General features: G+C 42.9%; 1 protein-coding gene across 4 annotated transcripts in view; it reads right to left on the bottom strand.

Moving 5' to 3' along the window:
- Window positions 1-16,675, bottom strand: part of CPNE4 (copine 4) — a 347,796-nt gene that overhangs the window by 253,902 nt on the left and 77,219 nt on the right. For all 4 annotated transcript variants that reach the window (XM_059663961.1, XM_059663964.1, XM_059663962.1 and 1 more), the window contains exon 2: window positions 5,591-5,771. In XM_059663961.1, coding sequence (XP_059519944.1) covers window positions 5,591-5,771 — 181 coding nt within the window. The remainder of the gene's footprint in view (window positions 1-5,590; window positions 5,772-16,675) is intronic.

Here is a 16,675-nt window from a genome sequence, read left to right as displayed (position 1 = left end):
GTGATGGCTCACTACTCTCCCAAGCATGAAAGAGACTGTTCCATGGAACTCTTCCCTGAGCCCTCTAGCTGAGAAGGAATTGCTGAAAAAGTTCACAGCCCACTTCTTTGGGAGTGAGCAAGCCTACCACCACAGACCCATACTTCCCCTTCTGTTCTGCTAGCAAGGATGCTCGGTCATGTACAACCAAACCCTACAGACACCTGGGGAGGTAGAGTGTGTGGAGGAAAGTTGAAAACGAATGGAGGAATGAAAGAGTGATTTTTAGCTCCTCTCCATATAAAGGTAGCCTAGGCACCCTTGACATGGTGTACCCACTGCACATTTAAGGAAAGGAAGAGATTTAAGTCAGGGCCTGTTTTGAGCCCTGGTTCTCAAGATCACATGATCATCTAAGCTTCCAGCCTCTGACTCTAAAATAGAGCGAGTTCTTCTCCTGGACTCTGAAGTCATTGAGGACACAACCCATGTCTTTTTCATGGAACTCAACACATGCTGGGGCTAATTACAATGTCTGTGCCTCCTTTTCATGGGGCTGTTATGAGAAATAAAGGAAATAATGTAAGTAGATGGGCTTTGTAAATATAAATTATTTTAATATATTATTATTATAAACAATAATCTTGCATTAGAATCCACTGATATTTGATATGTTAGATATAACCACACTAATTATCACCAATAATTATTGTTATCACCAAGAATCTACCAAAGCACCAGGTTCATCATAACATGTTTTCACACGGAATTGACCCAAGGGTAATTAGTTCTCAGAATTACTTACAGGTTCCCATGGAGGAGCTTAATAACTGTACTAAAATTAAATGGAAAAAATGGAATTAAGGTATTTGGAGCAACATTCTAGTACTGTGGGAAATAATTTGGCTCTTTCCAATGAGGACAAGGACTCTGCCACTTATAGGCTCTCCGTCAAGGGCCAGGGCACCCTGAGCTTAGCTCTGCTTCGTGGAGAACATCGTGCATGCCCAGGAGATAGAGCATATGCTCCAGGAAACTGAATAAAAGTCTTTGGTTCACAATGACCCTTGCCTTTGATCCCTGGGAAGTCAGTGTTCATTTATTCCACTTGGACACGATGTTCACTTCCAGGAGTCAGGGGACCTATGAAATATGTTCTAAATTATCATTACACTGAAACTGTACCATAAACTGCTGACATGATATGGCCAGGAGTAGGTGCAGCAGGAATTTTAAAAAATAGGTATGATTCTAAATTAGGGAAATTAAATGGTAGGTCTGAACGTCTCAATTTGGAATATTTTTCCAAGCTACAAGTTTTCTCTTTCCTTCTTTCTGAAGTTACATTCACGGCCATTAACAAAGTTACACCCAATAAAAGTACCACCCTATCTCCATGTTCTCGATAAAACCCAAACCATCCTCTCTGGCTTCTCAGTCCTCAGGCATATAAAGAGCAACAATCCATTGTGCATTTCAGATCAAATGATTGCCAATATTTCAAGGACAAATAGATTTAACTTCATTGACTCTTAATACTATTAGCAGCATAGAAGGTCAGATTATAGATCTTTTTCAATATAAAAATCAGGCTTACATTTTTATGAAACATCTTAGGGGTCAAATGTTCTCTTCCACTGCTAACAAGTTACAGCCAATTAAGAGAGCAAACAGTCCTCCCCCGCCATCCGCCAAAGGCAACCCCTTGGGAAGCACCTTAGCAACCTGAGCTGTAAAGCAGGGCACCACGGGCCCTTCCCCTGCTGGAATTCCATTACCAAAAGCGCAGGCCAGCAATCACATGTAATAAAAAGGAAATGTCAATCGTTACTTACAGCTCCCCAGAAAAACTGACGCTGTAAAATTAACAGCCCACGGCTACATTTTTATAAACCCCCCTTTCCTCTTCTCCCCAGCCCAGCCGAATTCTCTAGCACACCAAACATACTCTGGAACTGTGTCAGCTATTTCCACTTACTCTTACATTAATTAAAACAAAATAATTAAGAATGTCCGTGTTTCAGTCACACAGTCCTGACGTGCTCACGTGTGGCCAGTGACTCCCTGAGTGGACCCCGCAGATAGAGGCATTGCCATCATTGCAGCGACAGTGCTCGTCTGGACAGAGCCTCTTTTTCCAAACTTTAAAATTCCCTATAAAAGATAAGCTCACCCTGTTTTCCCCTCTTCAGCCTGACACCCCCCCACCCCCAGCAATCTCTTCATTATGCAAGTCAGTTTGGCCTCTATTTTTTCTTCACTTGGCCAGTTACCAGATTCCCCATCATTAAGACCCCCCAAGGAAGTGACAGCCAGCATGCATTCTCTTCTGCAGGGCTTTCCCTCAACTCTGTAACCCTGTACACAGAAATCGCTCTGTAAATCCAGACATGTTCTAGGGGCAAAATACAGGAAAACTCACTTATCAATAAATCTTGTCCCGGAGCACTGCCCACATTTGCTAGCCTTCACTAAACAGAGATAGTGTAGCCTCGTGGTTTAAATAGACTGCCAGGTGTTTCTAACTCCTGGCATACGTGTGCTTCTAATCTCCTCTGTATCGTTCCACTTTTGGTACGTGTGCTGCCGAAGCGAGCAAAGGCGTGCTTCTAATGTGTCGCCTAGGACCACTGGCTGAATTTGTACCAAAAGGTAGGTGCTAGCACTAATGACCAGAGAGGGTGAATGATTCTCCAAGTTACTGTGAGTTGCCAGGAGGTTTGTGCACTAGTCGTTCACCTCTTTGCTCTCAGACGCATTCTCTGTCTGCACGCCTTGCCGCTGGCTTCCATCAAGGTTTGGTCAATGGAAGACGCTGACGGGAGATGAGAGAGCAACAGAGGGAGTCCAGGGTAGCCCCGTCTCCCTTTCAGGCCGCACTCCCAGCGCTACCTGCATCTCCTCTGTCTTTCTGGTTCCCACTGGGGAGGCCCTCCTTCCATGCGTCCAGCTTCTGCTGGGTGGTCCCGCTGTTTGGTTCCTCCTTCATCCCTCTCACCCAGTGGGGTGCTGGGAAATGTTTAACAACTGGCTCTGGAACAGGGAGGAGGGGAGGGGGGAAAGAAGCTCTGATTTGACATGTTTGCCATTGTCTGTGGGGCAGTAGAGACTCACACTCAGGCTTGCAAAAATTCCTGAGTGTTTAATAGCTGGACACTCACAAGCCCGTACAAGCTGGTTTTAGCACACCCCCTGAGCAAAGTAGCAGGTGCCTATGGTTAGTCTCTGGGTTCCCTCACAGTCCCTCTTAGCTTCTCTGCATTTCCAGCCTCTTTGGTACTAGTTAGTGACCTGGGTTAAATCCTATTAGTTACCTGGCGCAGGCTCAGTTAATCAGACTGAATCCTGAATGTGTGTTGTTAAGAGTGTAAAAAACTGATCAGAGAAGAGCTTCTCAAAGTGCCGGAATAACAATCAGCCACATCACTAAGCCTGCTGGAGGTTCAGCCGACATCACTGTTTTTAAAGAGTTAAGACTTTCTAGGGGAGGGAAGCGGTGAATCAATACACGTTGTGGCACAAGTCTCTTATCTCACTGCGCATGAGTGACAAAAGGTCTGTGGACGGGAGCGGTGTATAGGCCACACTGTAATAGAGCACTTTGGAAAAGCAATTTGGCAGCACGTATCAAAAGGCCCACAATGGCCCTGTCCTTGTCCCCGAGGTCCACTCTGACAGAATCTCTCCTAGGAACTCATCCCAAAAGGAGGGCAAATCCAAATGTGCAAGGATATCCATTGCAGCATCACTGAAAATAGGGTATTTTTGTGAAGCAACTTCAAAGTGAAAAGATAGAAAAATAATTCTTTAAACCCATTTGATGGCATTTCATACAGCCTTGAAAATTATGAGTATTATAGCACTGTGGGGAAACACATATGCTACTGGGTAATAAAAAAATCAGGAAAGAAAACTACATACATGATAACACTGAAAATAAGTATGTACAAACCATTACTGAATTATGTAAAGAGGGTATTAGGAGATGAACTTTTTTTCTCTGATTTTCAAAGAGTGACCTTTTTCTGATGTAGAAATTCCACTTAGTTTTGTCCATGAAAAACAATGAAACCCACTAACAAAGTTAATGAGGATATTTAGAAGGGAAAAACATATCTATTACACATTAAGGTGACCTGTGAATGCGGTTTTAGTTTACAGAATAAGACCTGGATACGCCTGAAGTTAAAGTAAGATCCCCAACTTGCCCATCTGTCATCCCCCCATGCACGAGTCTACTCACCTCAATACATCTGCTCACCAACCTGCGTCTCACCTCCCTTTCGGAGGACTGGCTCTTACCACTTAGGTACTAATAAGCCAATGTGCTACTTCTAGGACCTCTGGAGCCTTCTTTCTACTGTGAAGTATAAGACTTTTCCCCTGTCCCCCAGAGGAGCACCTGATTTGCAAACAGGTGGGAAAAGTATTGAAGCCTTAAAAGAGTTTGTCCTGGAGGATCCCAAGCAGGTAACAGTCCAGGTAACAGTCTCCTCTTTCTTGACTCAGCATGGCTTCAAACCTGTATCCACACTTCACCAACTCTCTGGTTCCCTTAGAGAGGAAAATAGCTGCTGACTCTGCTGCACCCCTGCCCCTCTCCACCCCCGATTCTCTTCAGACCTGATCTCTTAAAGCACAGCTTATTTAGGTACCTAGAAGCGAAAAAGAAAAAAAAAAACACGAAAAACCTAAAAGCCAGTCCTCATCCAATTTGTCTCAACGTCTAGATCAGTGGTTCTCAACCTTCCTAATGCCGGGGCCCTTTAATACAGTTCCTCATGTTGTGGTGACCCCCAACCATAAAATTATTTTCATTGCTACTTCATAACTGTAATTTTGCTACTGTTATGAATCGTAATGTAAATATCTGACATGCTATATGTGTTTTCATTGTTACAAATTGAACATAATTAAAGCATAGTGATTCATCACAAAAACAATATGCAATTATATATGTGTTTTCCGATGGTCTTAGGCGACCCCTGTGGAAGGGTCGTTCGACCCCCAAAGAGGTCGCAACCCACAGGTTGAGAACCGCTGTTCTAGATAAATAAAACCACACTGCAGAATTCAACCTGCAATACTGCCACGCAAGCCACCGAAGACTACACAGGTGCCCACCATTATGACAAAATAGCCATGAAGAGCGTGGGGACACTGGAGCTCAGGCTCCTGGGTGCAAATATGAGATTTTCCACTTCCAAGCTGAATGATCCTGGACAAAGCCTTAACCGGTCTGTCTCTGCTTCCCCCGAGGATTGTCGCGAGGAGTAAGTGAGTTATTTCTACGTAAAGCTCTTGGAACAGTGCCTGACACTTGATAAGTACCCATTCCAGTTTAGCTAATATTAAGTTCTCCCTCAAAAAATAAAAAATAAATGTGGTGTGATGTGGTTCCCTGTGAGGCAGGCCTCCCTGCCCTTCCTCGGGGGCCACTATGTCCACCGGGAGCACACAAACGAAGGGCCAATGTCAAAATACCCACAGCGCTGAAACAGCCACATCCAAACCTCACGATTCAAGCAGAATCGCCATGGTCTTCATTTCCAGAATTTTCCATCTCATCAAAATAAACCACCGGAGGGCGGGAAGGCTTGGACATGCCTACCTCGAACCACTGCCCGTGCGACTGCATCTTGAGGATGACGCAGGGGTCTGGTTTGGAGAGGGCGTCTCTGTCGGAAATGCCTTTGCAGGCCACACGCAGCTCCACTTTGGTCAGGCAGGGGCTGTTAAAGATCCCCAGCGTGTTGGCCGCCGACTCGTAAATGTTGCTCATCTTCTTCATTCTGTTTTGGGCAAGAAAGAGAGGGAAAGAGACATGCCGATCAGCGCAATATTTGTCAAAGGATAACACCTCTCAATCACCACTTAGGAAATTTGTTCAAACACTGACTATATTTACTATCTCATGCCCCACCCCAGTGGCATAGTGCCAGTGAAGTGAACAAACAAAACAAACAGAAAGCAGAAAAAAAAAACCTCAACAGGTGTTGGTGTACTTGGCAAAGAACACTATTTTCCTATACGATTTGCATACCTTTGCATAGTAAAAAATTTTTGCCTGTGAAATAACATGAATGAATCAGTGCAATAGACTGCAATCTGTAATCTGATTCTGTATTAAGGGCATCGATTGTGTGAAATTTTACAGGTTTGTTGGCTCATCAATTTAATCACTTTCCAAGTTTGACCTTCTGTATGATGGCACAGAGATGTAGGTTGCCCTGCCTGAAGAAACATCCCAATGTCCCTTCCCTAAGCCCTGGTCCACCTTCTCAAGATGCCTTTTCAGCAAACCAGCTCCAAGAGAGAGGCCCTGAATCTGATTTCCTGCCCCAAGTGTCCAGGTCCATGCTCCCCTTTCCCTTCCAGCTCCTACCTGCGACATCGAGATTCAGAATCAAAGGTGGTGGCGGGGGGAGGGTGGTGGAGCAAGAGGATGACTATGTGAGAGAAAAAGCTCAGAGTCTCTGGTTCTGGACTCATGGGAACAACAGCCACAAATAAGCTCTGCAGGGCCCCTCCCCATCTCCACGTGATAACCTTTCAACAGCACTTTGTACCAGGAGGGCCAGGGCTACAGGGGCCCCCAGCGACCCCCAACATGGCCCTCCCTCTGAGGAGGACTGACCTGTAAGGACATTGAAAGAGTCTTTCAGAAGCAAAATTCAATATCTTTCTTATGGAATTCTGTTTCCTTATAGATTCGCTGGAAAACCTGCAATGGCTTCTCCATGCTCATAAGGCATTTGTCCCCTACAGTGGAATCTCGCCATCTATAAAATGACGATAATCCCTCTATTGACTGCCAGCTCATTGTTGGCTAGTTTCCTGTTGCTATGGCCTGAATATTTGTGACCCCTCGAGATTCAAATGTTGAAATCCTAACCCTTGAAGGTGGTGGTATTAGAAGGAAGAGCCTTTGGGGGGTGACTGGGTCATAAGGGTGGAACCCTCATGAATGGGCGTAGAGCTCTTATACAGGAGACCTACAGAGCTCCCCAGGCCCTTCAACCATGTGAGGATACAGTGAGAAGTCTGTGTTCCAGAGGAGGACCTTGATCTTGAACTTCCAGCCTCCAGAACTGTAGCAATAAAATTCTACTGTTTATAAAGCTATTCAGTCTGTGGTATTTTGTTATAGCTGCTTAGATGGACTAAGACACCTGTTAGTTTTGCCTAAAGGAGTGCATAACCAGAGAAAGGAGGAGAGAGAAAACTGTTTAGAACTCTGTAACAGCAGCCTCATCAATTCAAGGGGTCTTGGAACCGAGTGTGCCTACTTTGATGATTTCAAACACTGAGCACTTGATGAGTTAAGGATGGTGGGCCTACAGCACCCATATTTTTTCCCCAATTCCTACCCTGACCATTAGCAGTGGCCAAGTCCCTACATGACCCGGGTCCTGTCAGGCAACCCTATCTCCCAGGGTCCAGCTCTCACGGCACTTTGGGATGTTTCCTCCTTTGCTCTTCCAGGCTTAGGACCATGATAGCTTCTGAAAGGTTTAAGCTGAGCATTCTAGAGAAGATTCGGATACACTCGATCAATTGAACAGGGGACAGAAAGGAAGCGAAGGGAGTAAGGAGGTGGTCTAGCAGGAGTCCAGCTTCAGTGTGGTTCCAAGGGAAGCTCTGGAGCATGAATTGTGCCATGGGTTGGTCCCACCTTAAGGAAAGGGTCCAGTCTCTTGTAGCCCATGTCAATCAGCCATGCTAGGGAGGCAGAACCTCTTAGGTCCCCCCACCTCCATTGGCTGAGAGGAATCAGTCAATTCTCCAGAAAGGGGCAGCTGTGAGCCATTAGCAGCTAGCATTACAGCCATGAGGGGTGAGTGCACTAACTTGATAAAGAGGATCTGGGCAGAGTATCAACATGGTCTATTTTACCACAGTGGTTAGTCTCTGATAATATATATATATATGGAACTTCTTTAGGTCAGGGACTTCTCATACTTTACTGCATACTCAATAGTGTTCAACTTGAATACAGTAGACTGATGATGAAACAACATAACCCTCACTTCTGGGGGGATATGTGGCGATACTGAAAATAAAGCTCCCAACATTTTACAGTTACTCCTGGCTGATCTCCCTGTCCATGCACAAATCAAGGCCCTGACCAGATACATTGGCTTTCATGAGTTCCTCTGGCTGCTGAGAGGTAACGGCAGTCCTGACCTTGACTTTGGAGGTAGTACATAGGCCAGCGAAGTCAAATTGTTTGGCCTTGGCCCGGCAGAAGCTCACTGCTGAAAAGGTGGTCACAAAATATGGCTCTGTCAACGAGTGATGAGCTACCTCCAGTCCCAGATAAGTGAAGTAAACAAGTAATTTCACACTCTGTTAGAGAACAGGATTAAAATATGGCCAGATTATCAATACATTTTCCATGGCCTATTTAAATCCTCTTTGTGGCCTTTCATAAAATGTCCTGGTTTTACAGAGACTAATGTCTGTTGAGAATTATTTTTGATGGAATCTGACTTTTGGCCAATATTAGAATCAAATTATAATTGTCCTTTCACTCAGATAATTTAAGTTATAATAAAACCACTACTTCAGCATATCCACACTCTCTTAACAGGACAAACTGATCCTGAAACTTAATTAGTTTCAGAATGAGTTGCAAACACAGCCAAGACAATAGAGAGCTCAAGAGGGAAGAGAATCAGTGGGAGCTCACAGGGGAACCAATTGAGCAGAGCTTGTCTAAGAACTGTGTTAAGAATAAGTGCATAATCACTGTTCTGCTTGCTTTGGCATTATTTGGCCTTTTCAAATGTCGGGGAAGTATGCTAGATGTCTCTATCACACAACATTTCCGTCCCTATTCAAGAAATATGCACGGGGCACCTGGTCCGTGCCCGGTGCTGTGCTGGAGGCTGGAGGCCCTGGGCATCCCATTCAGTCAGCTGAAGACGGACCAGTTGCTATTCATCCAGGATTTGTTACTTTATTTCATATTCAACATTCTCCCCGATCCAATCTTAATACGCCACAAAGACATGGTTACGTGCATTGTTGATTAAGTATGAGATTGTGCTCTGGCTCTAAAAGTTCATTCCCCACCCCCTTGACTCCAGAGGCAGGTCAAGTCACTTCTAGAAGAACTCTGTAATAGTAGCCTCATCAATTTGAGGGGTCTGGGAACCCAGCGTGCCTACTCTGATGATTTCAAGCACTGAGCACTTGATGAGTTAAGGGTGGTGGGCATGCCCGACCAGCATGGCTCGGTGGTTGATTGTTGATCTATGAACCAGGAGGTCACAGTTCAATTCCTGGTCAGGACATAAGCCCAGGTTGCAGGCTCGACCCCTGGGGGGCATGCAGGTTCTCTCTCATCATTGATGTTTCTATCTCTCTCTCCCTCTCCCTTCCTCTCTCAAATCAATAAAAATAAAGATAAAAAAGCATGGTGGGCCTAAAATACCCAGAAACCCAGAGATAAATCATGTGGATGACAAAAACCCATGGTTCTAATGAATACGAGTCAAAATTGACAATCGTGTATATGAATGTTTTTCTGAAATGCACTACGCCAAATCACTCAAGTGCAGTAAATTATTATTTCTGCCATTTCCTGACCTTTCTAATTTGAGACAACAAAGAGACCAAAAAGAAGAATCCAGCAGAGATCCTATTTCCTGAAAAATCAGCTTTCTTGGGAAAATGTGCATAAGGAATCAGATGTATCAATGTTCTAGGAACTTTTTTTCTCTCTAACAGTGAATCATGAAGATGAGATTTTTCTAGAAAGCAATTATGTCCACTGCATCTCATTCATATTAATTTTATAACACTCAAATGTCACCCATTTTTAGGAGAACTGTATTATAAATTTAACTGGGTAATTATAAAGGGTGATAGAAAGTGTTAAAAGGAATACTTGAATAAAATATCAAAAGAAATCATACGAATGAACGTCTCCTCCTGTCATAGCCCCTCCCTTTCCTACCATCCCAAAGGCAATTACAGCTCCTGTGTGAGAAAAAGAAAATTTAGATGAGGCTTTTATTATTTTTGGTACTGAAATAGTTCCTTCCTGTTTCTCAGGCAACTAAATTTACTCAGTAGAAAGAACAAATCCCACCAGTCTTTTTTGTTCAGTTATTTTCCATCTTCTTATAATCACAGGTAGGATTCTTCTACTCTTGTCATGTTAACAGGAAGCTGAGAGCTCACAAAATGGAGTTTGTGTTTCTGGCCACATATGTGTGGCTAAATGTAAAAGGAGGAAAGGAGCAATATATTTTTATGTTCAACAAACAGCATCTGAAGCCAAAAGCCAATTTCTGTAAGAAAGCATAACTGATCTACTTATGGGTCTTGCTCGGCTTCTACACCTTCTCGTGTAAGACCTGCTTCATCTGCTTTGATTGACATCCTAGCATTAGCATGCTTTTGCTTACTTGGCAGCAGACAACATGTATTGTTTGGGGGGAAAAAGAAAGGGTTGAATAAATGACCAAATGGAAAAAGGAATATCTCTTGAGACACAGAACACAGCCTCTAGTTCAGCACAGGCCAAAAGAAATCTGATAAGGGAAATGTTCTATCTTTTATGCTGTGCAATACCGTGGCCGCTAGCTGTAGGTGGCTATTGAGCACCTGAACTATGGGTAGTGCAACTGAAGAAATACAATTTTAATTATATTTCATCTTAAATTAAATAGCCATCTGTGAAGGATGTATGCACCTCTATGTTCATGGCATTGTTATTTACAATAGTTAAGATCTGGAAACAGCCCAAGTGCCAAGTAGATGAGTGGATAAAAAAGCTGTGGTACATTTATTCCATGAAATGCTATGCAGCTGTGAAAAAGAAGGATCTCTTACCCTTTGAGACAGCATGGAGGGACCTGGAGAGTATCATGCTAAGTGAAATAAGCCAGTCAGAGAAAGACAAGTATCGCATGATCTCACTTATATGTGGAATCTAATGAACAAAATAAACTGATGAACAAAGACCCAGAGACTTGGAAACATGGACTAGACAGACAAATCTCAAAGAGAAGGGGGGTGTAAAGAGGGGAGGGAGACAGGAAGAGATTAACCGAAGAACTTACATGCATATATGCATTGCCCATGGACATAGACAATAGTGCAATGAAGGCCTGGGGTAGGGTGGGGTGGGGAATGGGTGGAGAGGGGTCAATGTCGGGGGTGGGGGGCAGGGAAGGGCATCTGTAATACTTTCAACAATAAAGATAAATTTATAAAACTACTGAAAAATAGAGATTACTCAGCTCCTTTAAAAAATAAAATAAAAGCCTAGGAAGCAAACAAGGCAAATTCTCATAATCACAGACCACTGGCAAGAGATGTTCATGGCCAGGGAAACTCTTTCGCCCTTAAGATTCCTAATATGCAACCTGACAAATAATTATTGAGCAACTACCATGAACCCAACACTCTATTGCATGCTATGAAGGACACCAAAACATTAAGATGTGGTCACTGCTTCTGAAGGACTTTCAGTGGGACCAAGTAGATGAAATAACTTATTCATGGAAGGCACTACAGTGTGATATTTAAATGTGTAGGCTTTTGAGTCAGACAGCCTAGGTCCATGTCCTGGATCCATGACTTACTAACTGTACAGCTAACTAGAGGCAAGACATACTTTGGTTTCCCCCTCATCTGCAAAATGGAACTAATAATAGGACCTACTTTTGCATTAGTGTGAGGATTCAGGAAGTAACAACACTGACATAAAGAAAGTGTTAGGTAATCATTATGTTACAGGTGTTCCTGTGAAAACGATTTCTGCAAGTAGATGTATGATGAATTGCTAAAATAATTAACAAAGACAAGTTAAGTGATGATAAAGCCCAGAAGAGATACAGATGCTTTGGTCCAAAGTCTGGTGAAGAGAAAAGAAAGGCAATCTTTATCAAACAGACTTCTTTATGCCAGAACCAGCATTAGGTGCTTTACACTGAACCATCACTATGTTATCTGTAAATGGAAGAGACAGGTCTTTAAGCTAAGCCCGAGAGCTTGCTCTGGATTTGAAGAGGCTAAGAAAAGAAAAAAGGTAATGCCAACTCATATGTTCAGTCACCAAAAAACGGCAAAAACAAAGAAGCAGCATGCTGTGCCTGGAGGACATGAGATGCCCAAATGGATAAGAGTAACACCTGGGTGGTGCATGGAGTGGAAAGTGCATTGGAGACCCAAGCATGTGAACGTGTGTCCCGGCTCTGACATTACCTACTTGTGACATAACTTTGCCGACCCTCAGTTTTCTCATTCTAAAAAAGAATACAGTAATAGTTACCACCCAAGGCTATTTGGAATATCAGAGGAGATATAAAACATAAAAGGACCAAGCTCAATAATGAACACAGCAGATTCTACAAAAATGTTATTTCTGTTTCTCCTGTCCCGTGACTCGGAATATAGCAAAGACCCAAATGCTCCCACACTCACGTTTCAGATCATTTGAGAGAGCTGTGATTTAAAGATAAATCATTATTATAGAGCAAGACTCCAAATTAAAAATCAGTTCCTATGAAGTGATTCATATATTTTGGTTTGGGTCAAAAACTTGAAATTGAATAGGTTCGATTATAATTTAGACTGGTTTATTGTACGTGTGGGATTTTTTCACAAGTTCTATAAAGAAATTAGCTTCTGGTGGGGGAAGGTTAAACATTAGCTAACTACATTCTCACTTGAAAAGTCAAGAGTTTAGTTCAAATTAGAAGCTTACTATATATAACTTTTGCTTTATCAGCATCCTCTTTCATGATAATAGTAGAACCAAATAAGCAAAGGTAAAAATCTGTGTGTGTGTGTGTGTGTGTGTGTGTGTGTGTGTGTGTGTATACACCTGTGTAAAATCTTCTCACCAAACATTCCATCTGTTCCCTTAGCACTCCTGCAGTTAGGCAGAGCCATGTGACTAGTTCTGAGAAGTAAAATGCTTCAGGACGAAGCATAGAAGAGTCAATATATATACCCTCTAGCTATCCTTTCCACTGTCACATTGACCAAAGACCTTTTTTAAGACAGTGGAGTGACAATATCAAGCATCTGCCATCACTGACTCACAACTAAGATTTGGAAACAGCCTAAGTGCCCATTAGCAGATGAGTGGATTAAAAAACAGTGGTACATCTACACAATCGAATACTACGCTGCTGTCAAAAAGAACGAACTCTTAACATTTGCAAGAGCATGGATGGACCTGGAGAGCATTATCCCAAGTGAAATAAGCCAGTCAGAGAAAGATAAATATCACGTGATCTCACTCATTTGTGGAATATAATGAACATCATAAACTGATAAACATAAAATAGATTCAGGGACACAGAAGCATCAAACAGACCATCCAACCTCAGAAGGAAGGCAAGGGAGGGTGGGGGAGGGGGGTAAGAGATCAACCAAAGAACGTGTATGCGTGCATATAAACATAGCCAAGGGGCTCTGGGAATCTTGTTTGCTTTGTAGTTGTTCTACTTGCTTTTCATAGGATCATGCAGCTGTCTGTTGTTAAAATCCTGTTTCCAATCGTGCTAGCCAACATACAGACATGAACATTTAACTTGCCTCTCTATAAGCCTTCAGTGACTCCAGGTACTTTTAGAATTAAAAATGCACTCCCCCGTACAGTACACAGAGCCCTCCCACCACATCTCCACAAGTGCCTTTCCTTCCAACCAATGCAACTGACAGACATGCCATTTCCACACATTCACGTGGCTCAATCACAACTCCTAAGACAATGGGCAAAGGGGGTGGGGGTGGGGGGCGGGGGAGGCGTGTAGGCTGGGACAGGGGGCGGGGGCAGGCTGGGAGATGGCAATAGGGGGGAAAAGAGACATATGCAATACTTTCAACAATAAAGAATTTTTTAAAAGAAACAAAAATAAACAATTGATGATCTGAAGCAAAATTACTGGAGTAAATACACCAATAATTTAAAGTTAGTAATAAATTAGTAATAATAACAATGCTAATAACAAATAGTCTTAAAAATAAAGATATGATGAGTAAAAAACAAGGAAAGAATATTAATGAGAAAAACAAATGGGGTTACTAGAAGATTAAAAAAAATAAAATTTGAATAAAACAAGCGAGGGGTTTTTGAGGAAGGGAAAGAGGAGAACTCAGGAAAGGACGCAGGTCTTCCCGGTCAGTTACCAGCCTCTGAACCTTCCCTGGAGAAGCACGCCCTATTATAGGTTCAGCTATTTTAAGCAAGAATAAACTATTTTAAAGTTTGTATCTGCAAATCTCACTTTTTCAAAATGTCAAAGACTGTTAAGAACATTCTTTTAAACTCAGTCTCCCAATTTGAGTGAGAAATTTTCCATTTCTCTCCTGTCTCCAAAATTCCTTTAATACTCTAAAAAAAAGAGTAAATATTTAAGTCAGGTCTTGAAGGATGGGTCGTAGTTCTTAACGCAGGCAAGAGAAAGGAAAACAGGACACCATGAACATGGAATAGCCTGGGCAAATGAGTGGAGGCCTGAGCTTGGAGTGGTGGTGGTGGCGGGGGGCGAGGGGGGTGGGTACAATCGTGAGCGGTCTATATGGTTAGACTGTAGTGGTGAAGAGAGAGCAAGACTGCGGGGAGGCAGGACCAAAGGAACTTGTACGCCTTGCAGCTAACAATATAGTATCATTTACTGAAGAGTCATTGGGTTTCAGTGATTTTGCCTCACAATCTACTTTCTTTTGCATTTTAAATCTCACAACAACCTTACGGGCCGTTATTATTCCCATGTTACAGATGGGCAAACTGAGGCTCTGGGAATCTTGTTTGCTTTCTAGGCATTGTTCTGTTTGCTTTTCTTTCTTTTTTTAAATTATACTTTTATTGATTTCAGAGAGGAAGGGAGAGAGAGAGATAGAAACATCAATGACAAGAATCATTGATCGGCTGCCTCCTGCATGCCCCCCACTGGGGATTGAGCCTGCAACCTAGGTACATGCCCTTACCGGAATTGAACCCGGGACCCTTCAGTCTGCAGGCTGACGCTCTACCCACTGAGCCAAACCAGCTAGGGCTCTGTTTGCTTTTCAAAGGATCATGCAGCTCTCTGATGTCAAAATCTTGTTTGTTTCCAATCGTGCTAGGCAAAACACAAATGTGAACATTTAACTCGCCTCTCGATAATCCTTCAGTGACTCCAGGCGCTTTTAGAATTAAAAACACACTCCCTAGTACAGCACACGGAGCCCTTCTCCACCACATCTCCACAAGTGCCTTTCCTTCCAACCAATGCAACTGACATGCTATTTTCCACACATTCACGTGGCTGAATCACAACTCCTAAGGCATCTCATTGCCATTGCCGAGTTCTTCACGTTTACCACCCCAGACTGGGCTCTCTCTGAGGTATCGGGTGTGTCCTATTTATGTTTTTATCCCATTTTCTATTCAGTACCTGGTTCAAAATGAGGACTCAATCAATGTTTGCTGAATGGATGGATAAGTGGATGGATGAATCAATCAATCAATCAATGAAATCATCTTTATGTTCCCCTGTGGAAAACAATGCTCCAAATACATTCAGCAAGAGAGTTTACACTCCGGTCTAGATACGAACCAGAGTTTCATTTTTCTCTGCCTGTCCTCACTCCGCATCCCATCTCCCCGCCACGGTTTTCTGGCTTTGTCTCTGGAGTAGGAGGTAGAGGTAGCTGGATTACATTTAAGAGAACATCCATTCAAGGGCAAGCTTCCAAACAGGCAAGGAAATTTCATTTTCTTTGCTGTTTGCATTGTTGATGTCACTTAGCTTTATATGTAAAAATCACTCAAAAACATATTAGATGCACACATAGGACCAAAGCCCAGAAGAAAATACGCCACAATATGAATCTATCTCAGAGTCATGATATTATAGGCGATTTAAATTTTCAGTGTTGTACATTTCCGTATTTTCTAAATTGTAGGTAATAAGTATGCATGCATTACTTTTGTAATAAAAATGCAATAAAGATTATGTTTTAAAGCATTAAGTAAACTCTACACACATGAGTTGTGGCATAATATTCACGTTTAAAATCTAGAATAAGCATGTATTAATTATACGTATACCAGTGAATCAAATAAGGTATAATTTAAAATGTATAAGTTTGCTCTTCTAAAAAAAAATTTGCCTGCAAATAAAATTGGGATTGTATTTAAACAAAATTTTATAATTCATGGCTTATATCTACTAATACTTGGCTATGCAATCTTAAGGGAATTTCATCACGAAAGCAGCCCTAACCTATTAAAAAGGACAAGCCCTTCCAGCCAGAGACCTCCCACTGCCCGTATTCCTTTGCCATTCAACGGGAGCTACCCATCTGTCACAGACAGAGGTCTGAGAGGGCAATGGCACCCTGGCAGTGACTGCCCACAGCAAGCATCCCAAAGGCCATCTCAAAGCCCGAGGTGGGCGTGCCTGAGGCGTGATCTCCATGGGTCTCCAATCTGTGCCTTTTCCAAGTTTGCACTTGACCGTGCTTGTTAAGGGAAACATGTTGGAGTGACTACTGTGTGGTCCACGCTCACTCGAGGCCGGACTGGAACAGATGGAAGAGCGTTAGGTCTCCCAGGCATAAGCCAGGGGAAACTGTCGTTCGAGAAACTGCTGTTTCCCTGACACCTCTGTCAGGGTGTGGAAAAGTTAAAGGGAATGAGCAGCAGCTGGCTGCACTAGCATCCGCATCGAAGCCTGGCTTC

This window comes from Myotis daubentonii, chromosome 14 (assembly GCF_963259705.1).
Source record: "Myotis daubentonii chromosome 14, mMyoDau2.1, whole genome shotgun sequence".
Classification (NCBI taxonomy): domain Eukaryota; kingdom Metazoa; phylum Chordata; class Mammalia; order Chiroptera; family Vespertilionidae; genus Myotis; species Myotis daubentonii.
Note: the sequence above shows the minus strand (reverse complement) of the source record. Positions and strands in the feature narration are given on the sequence as shown.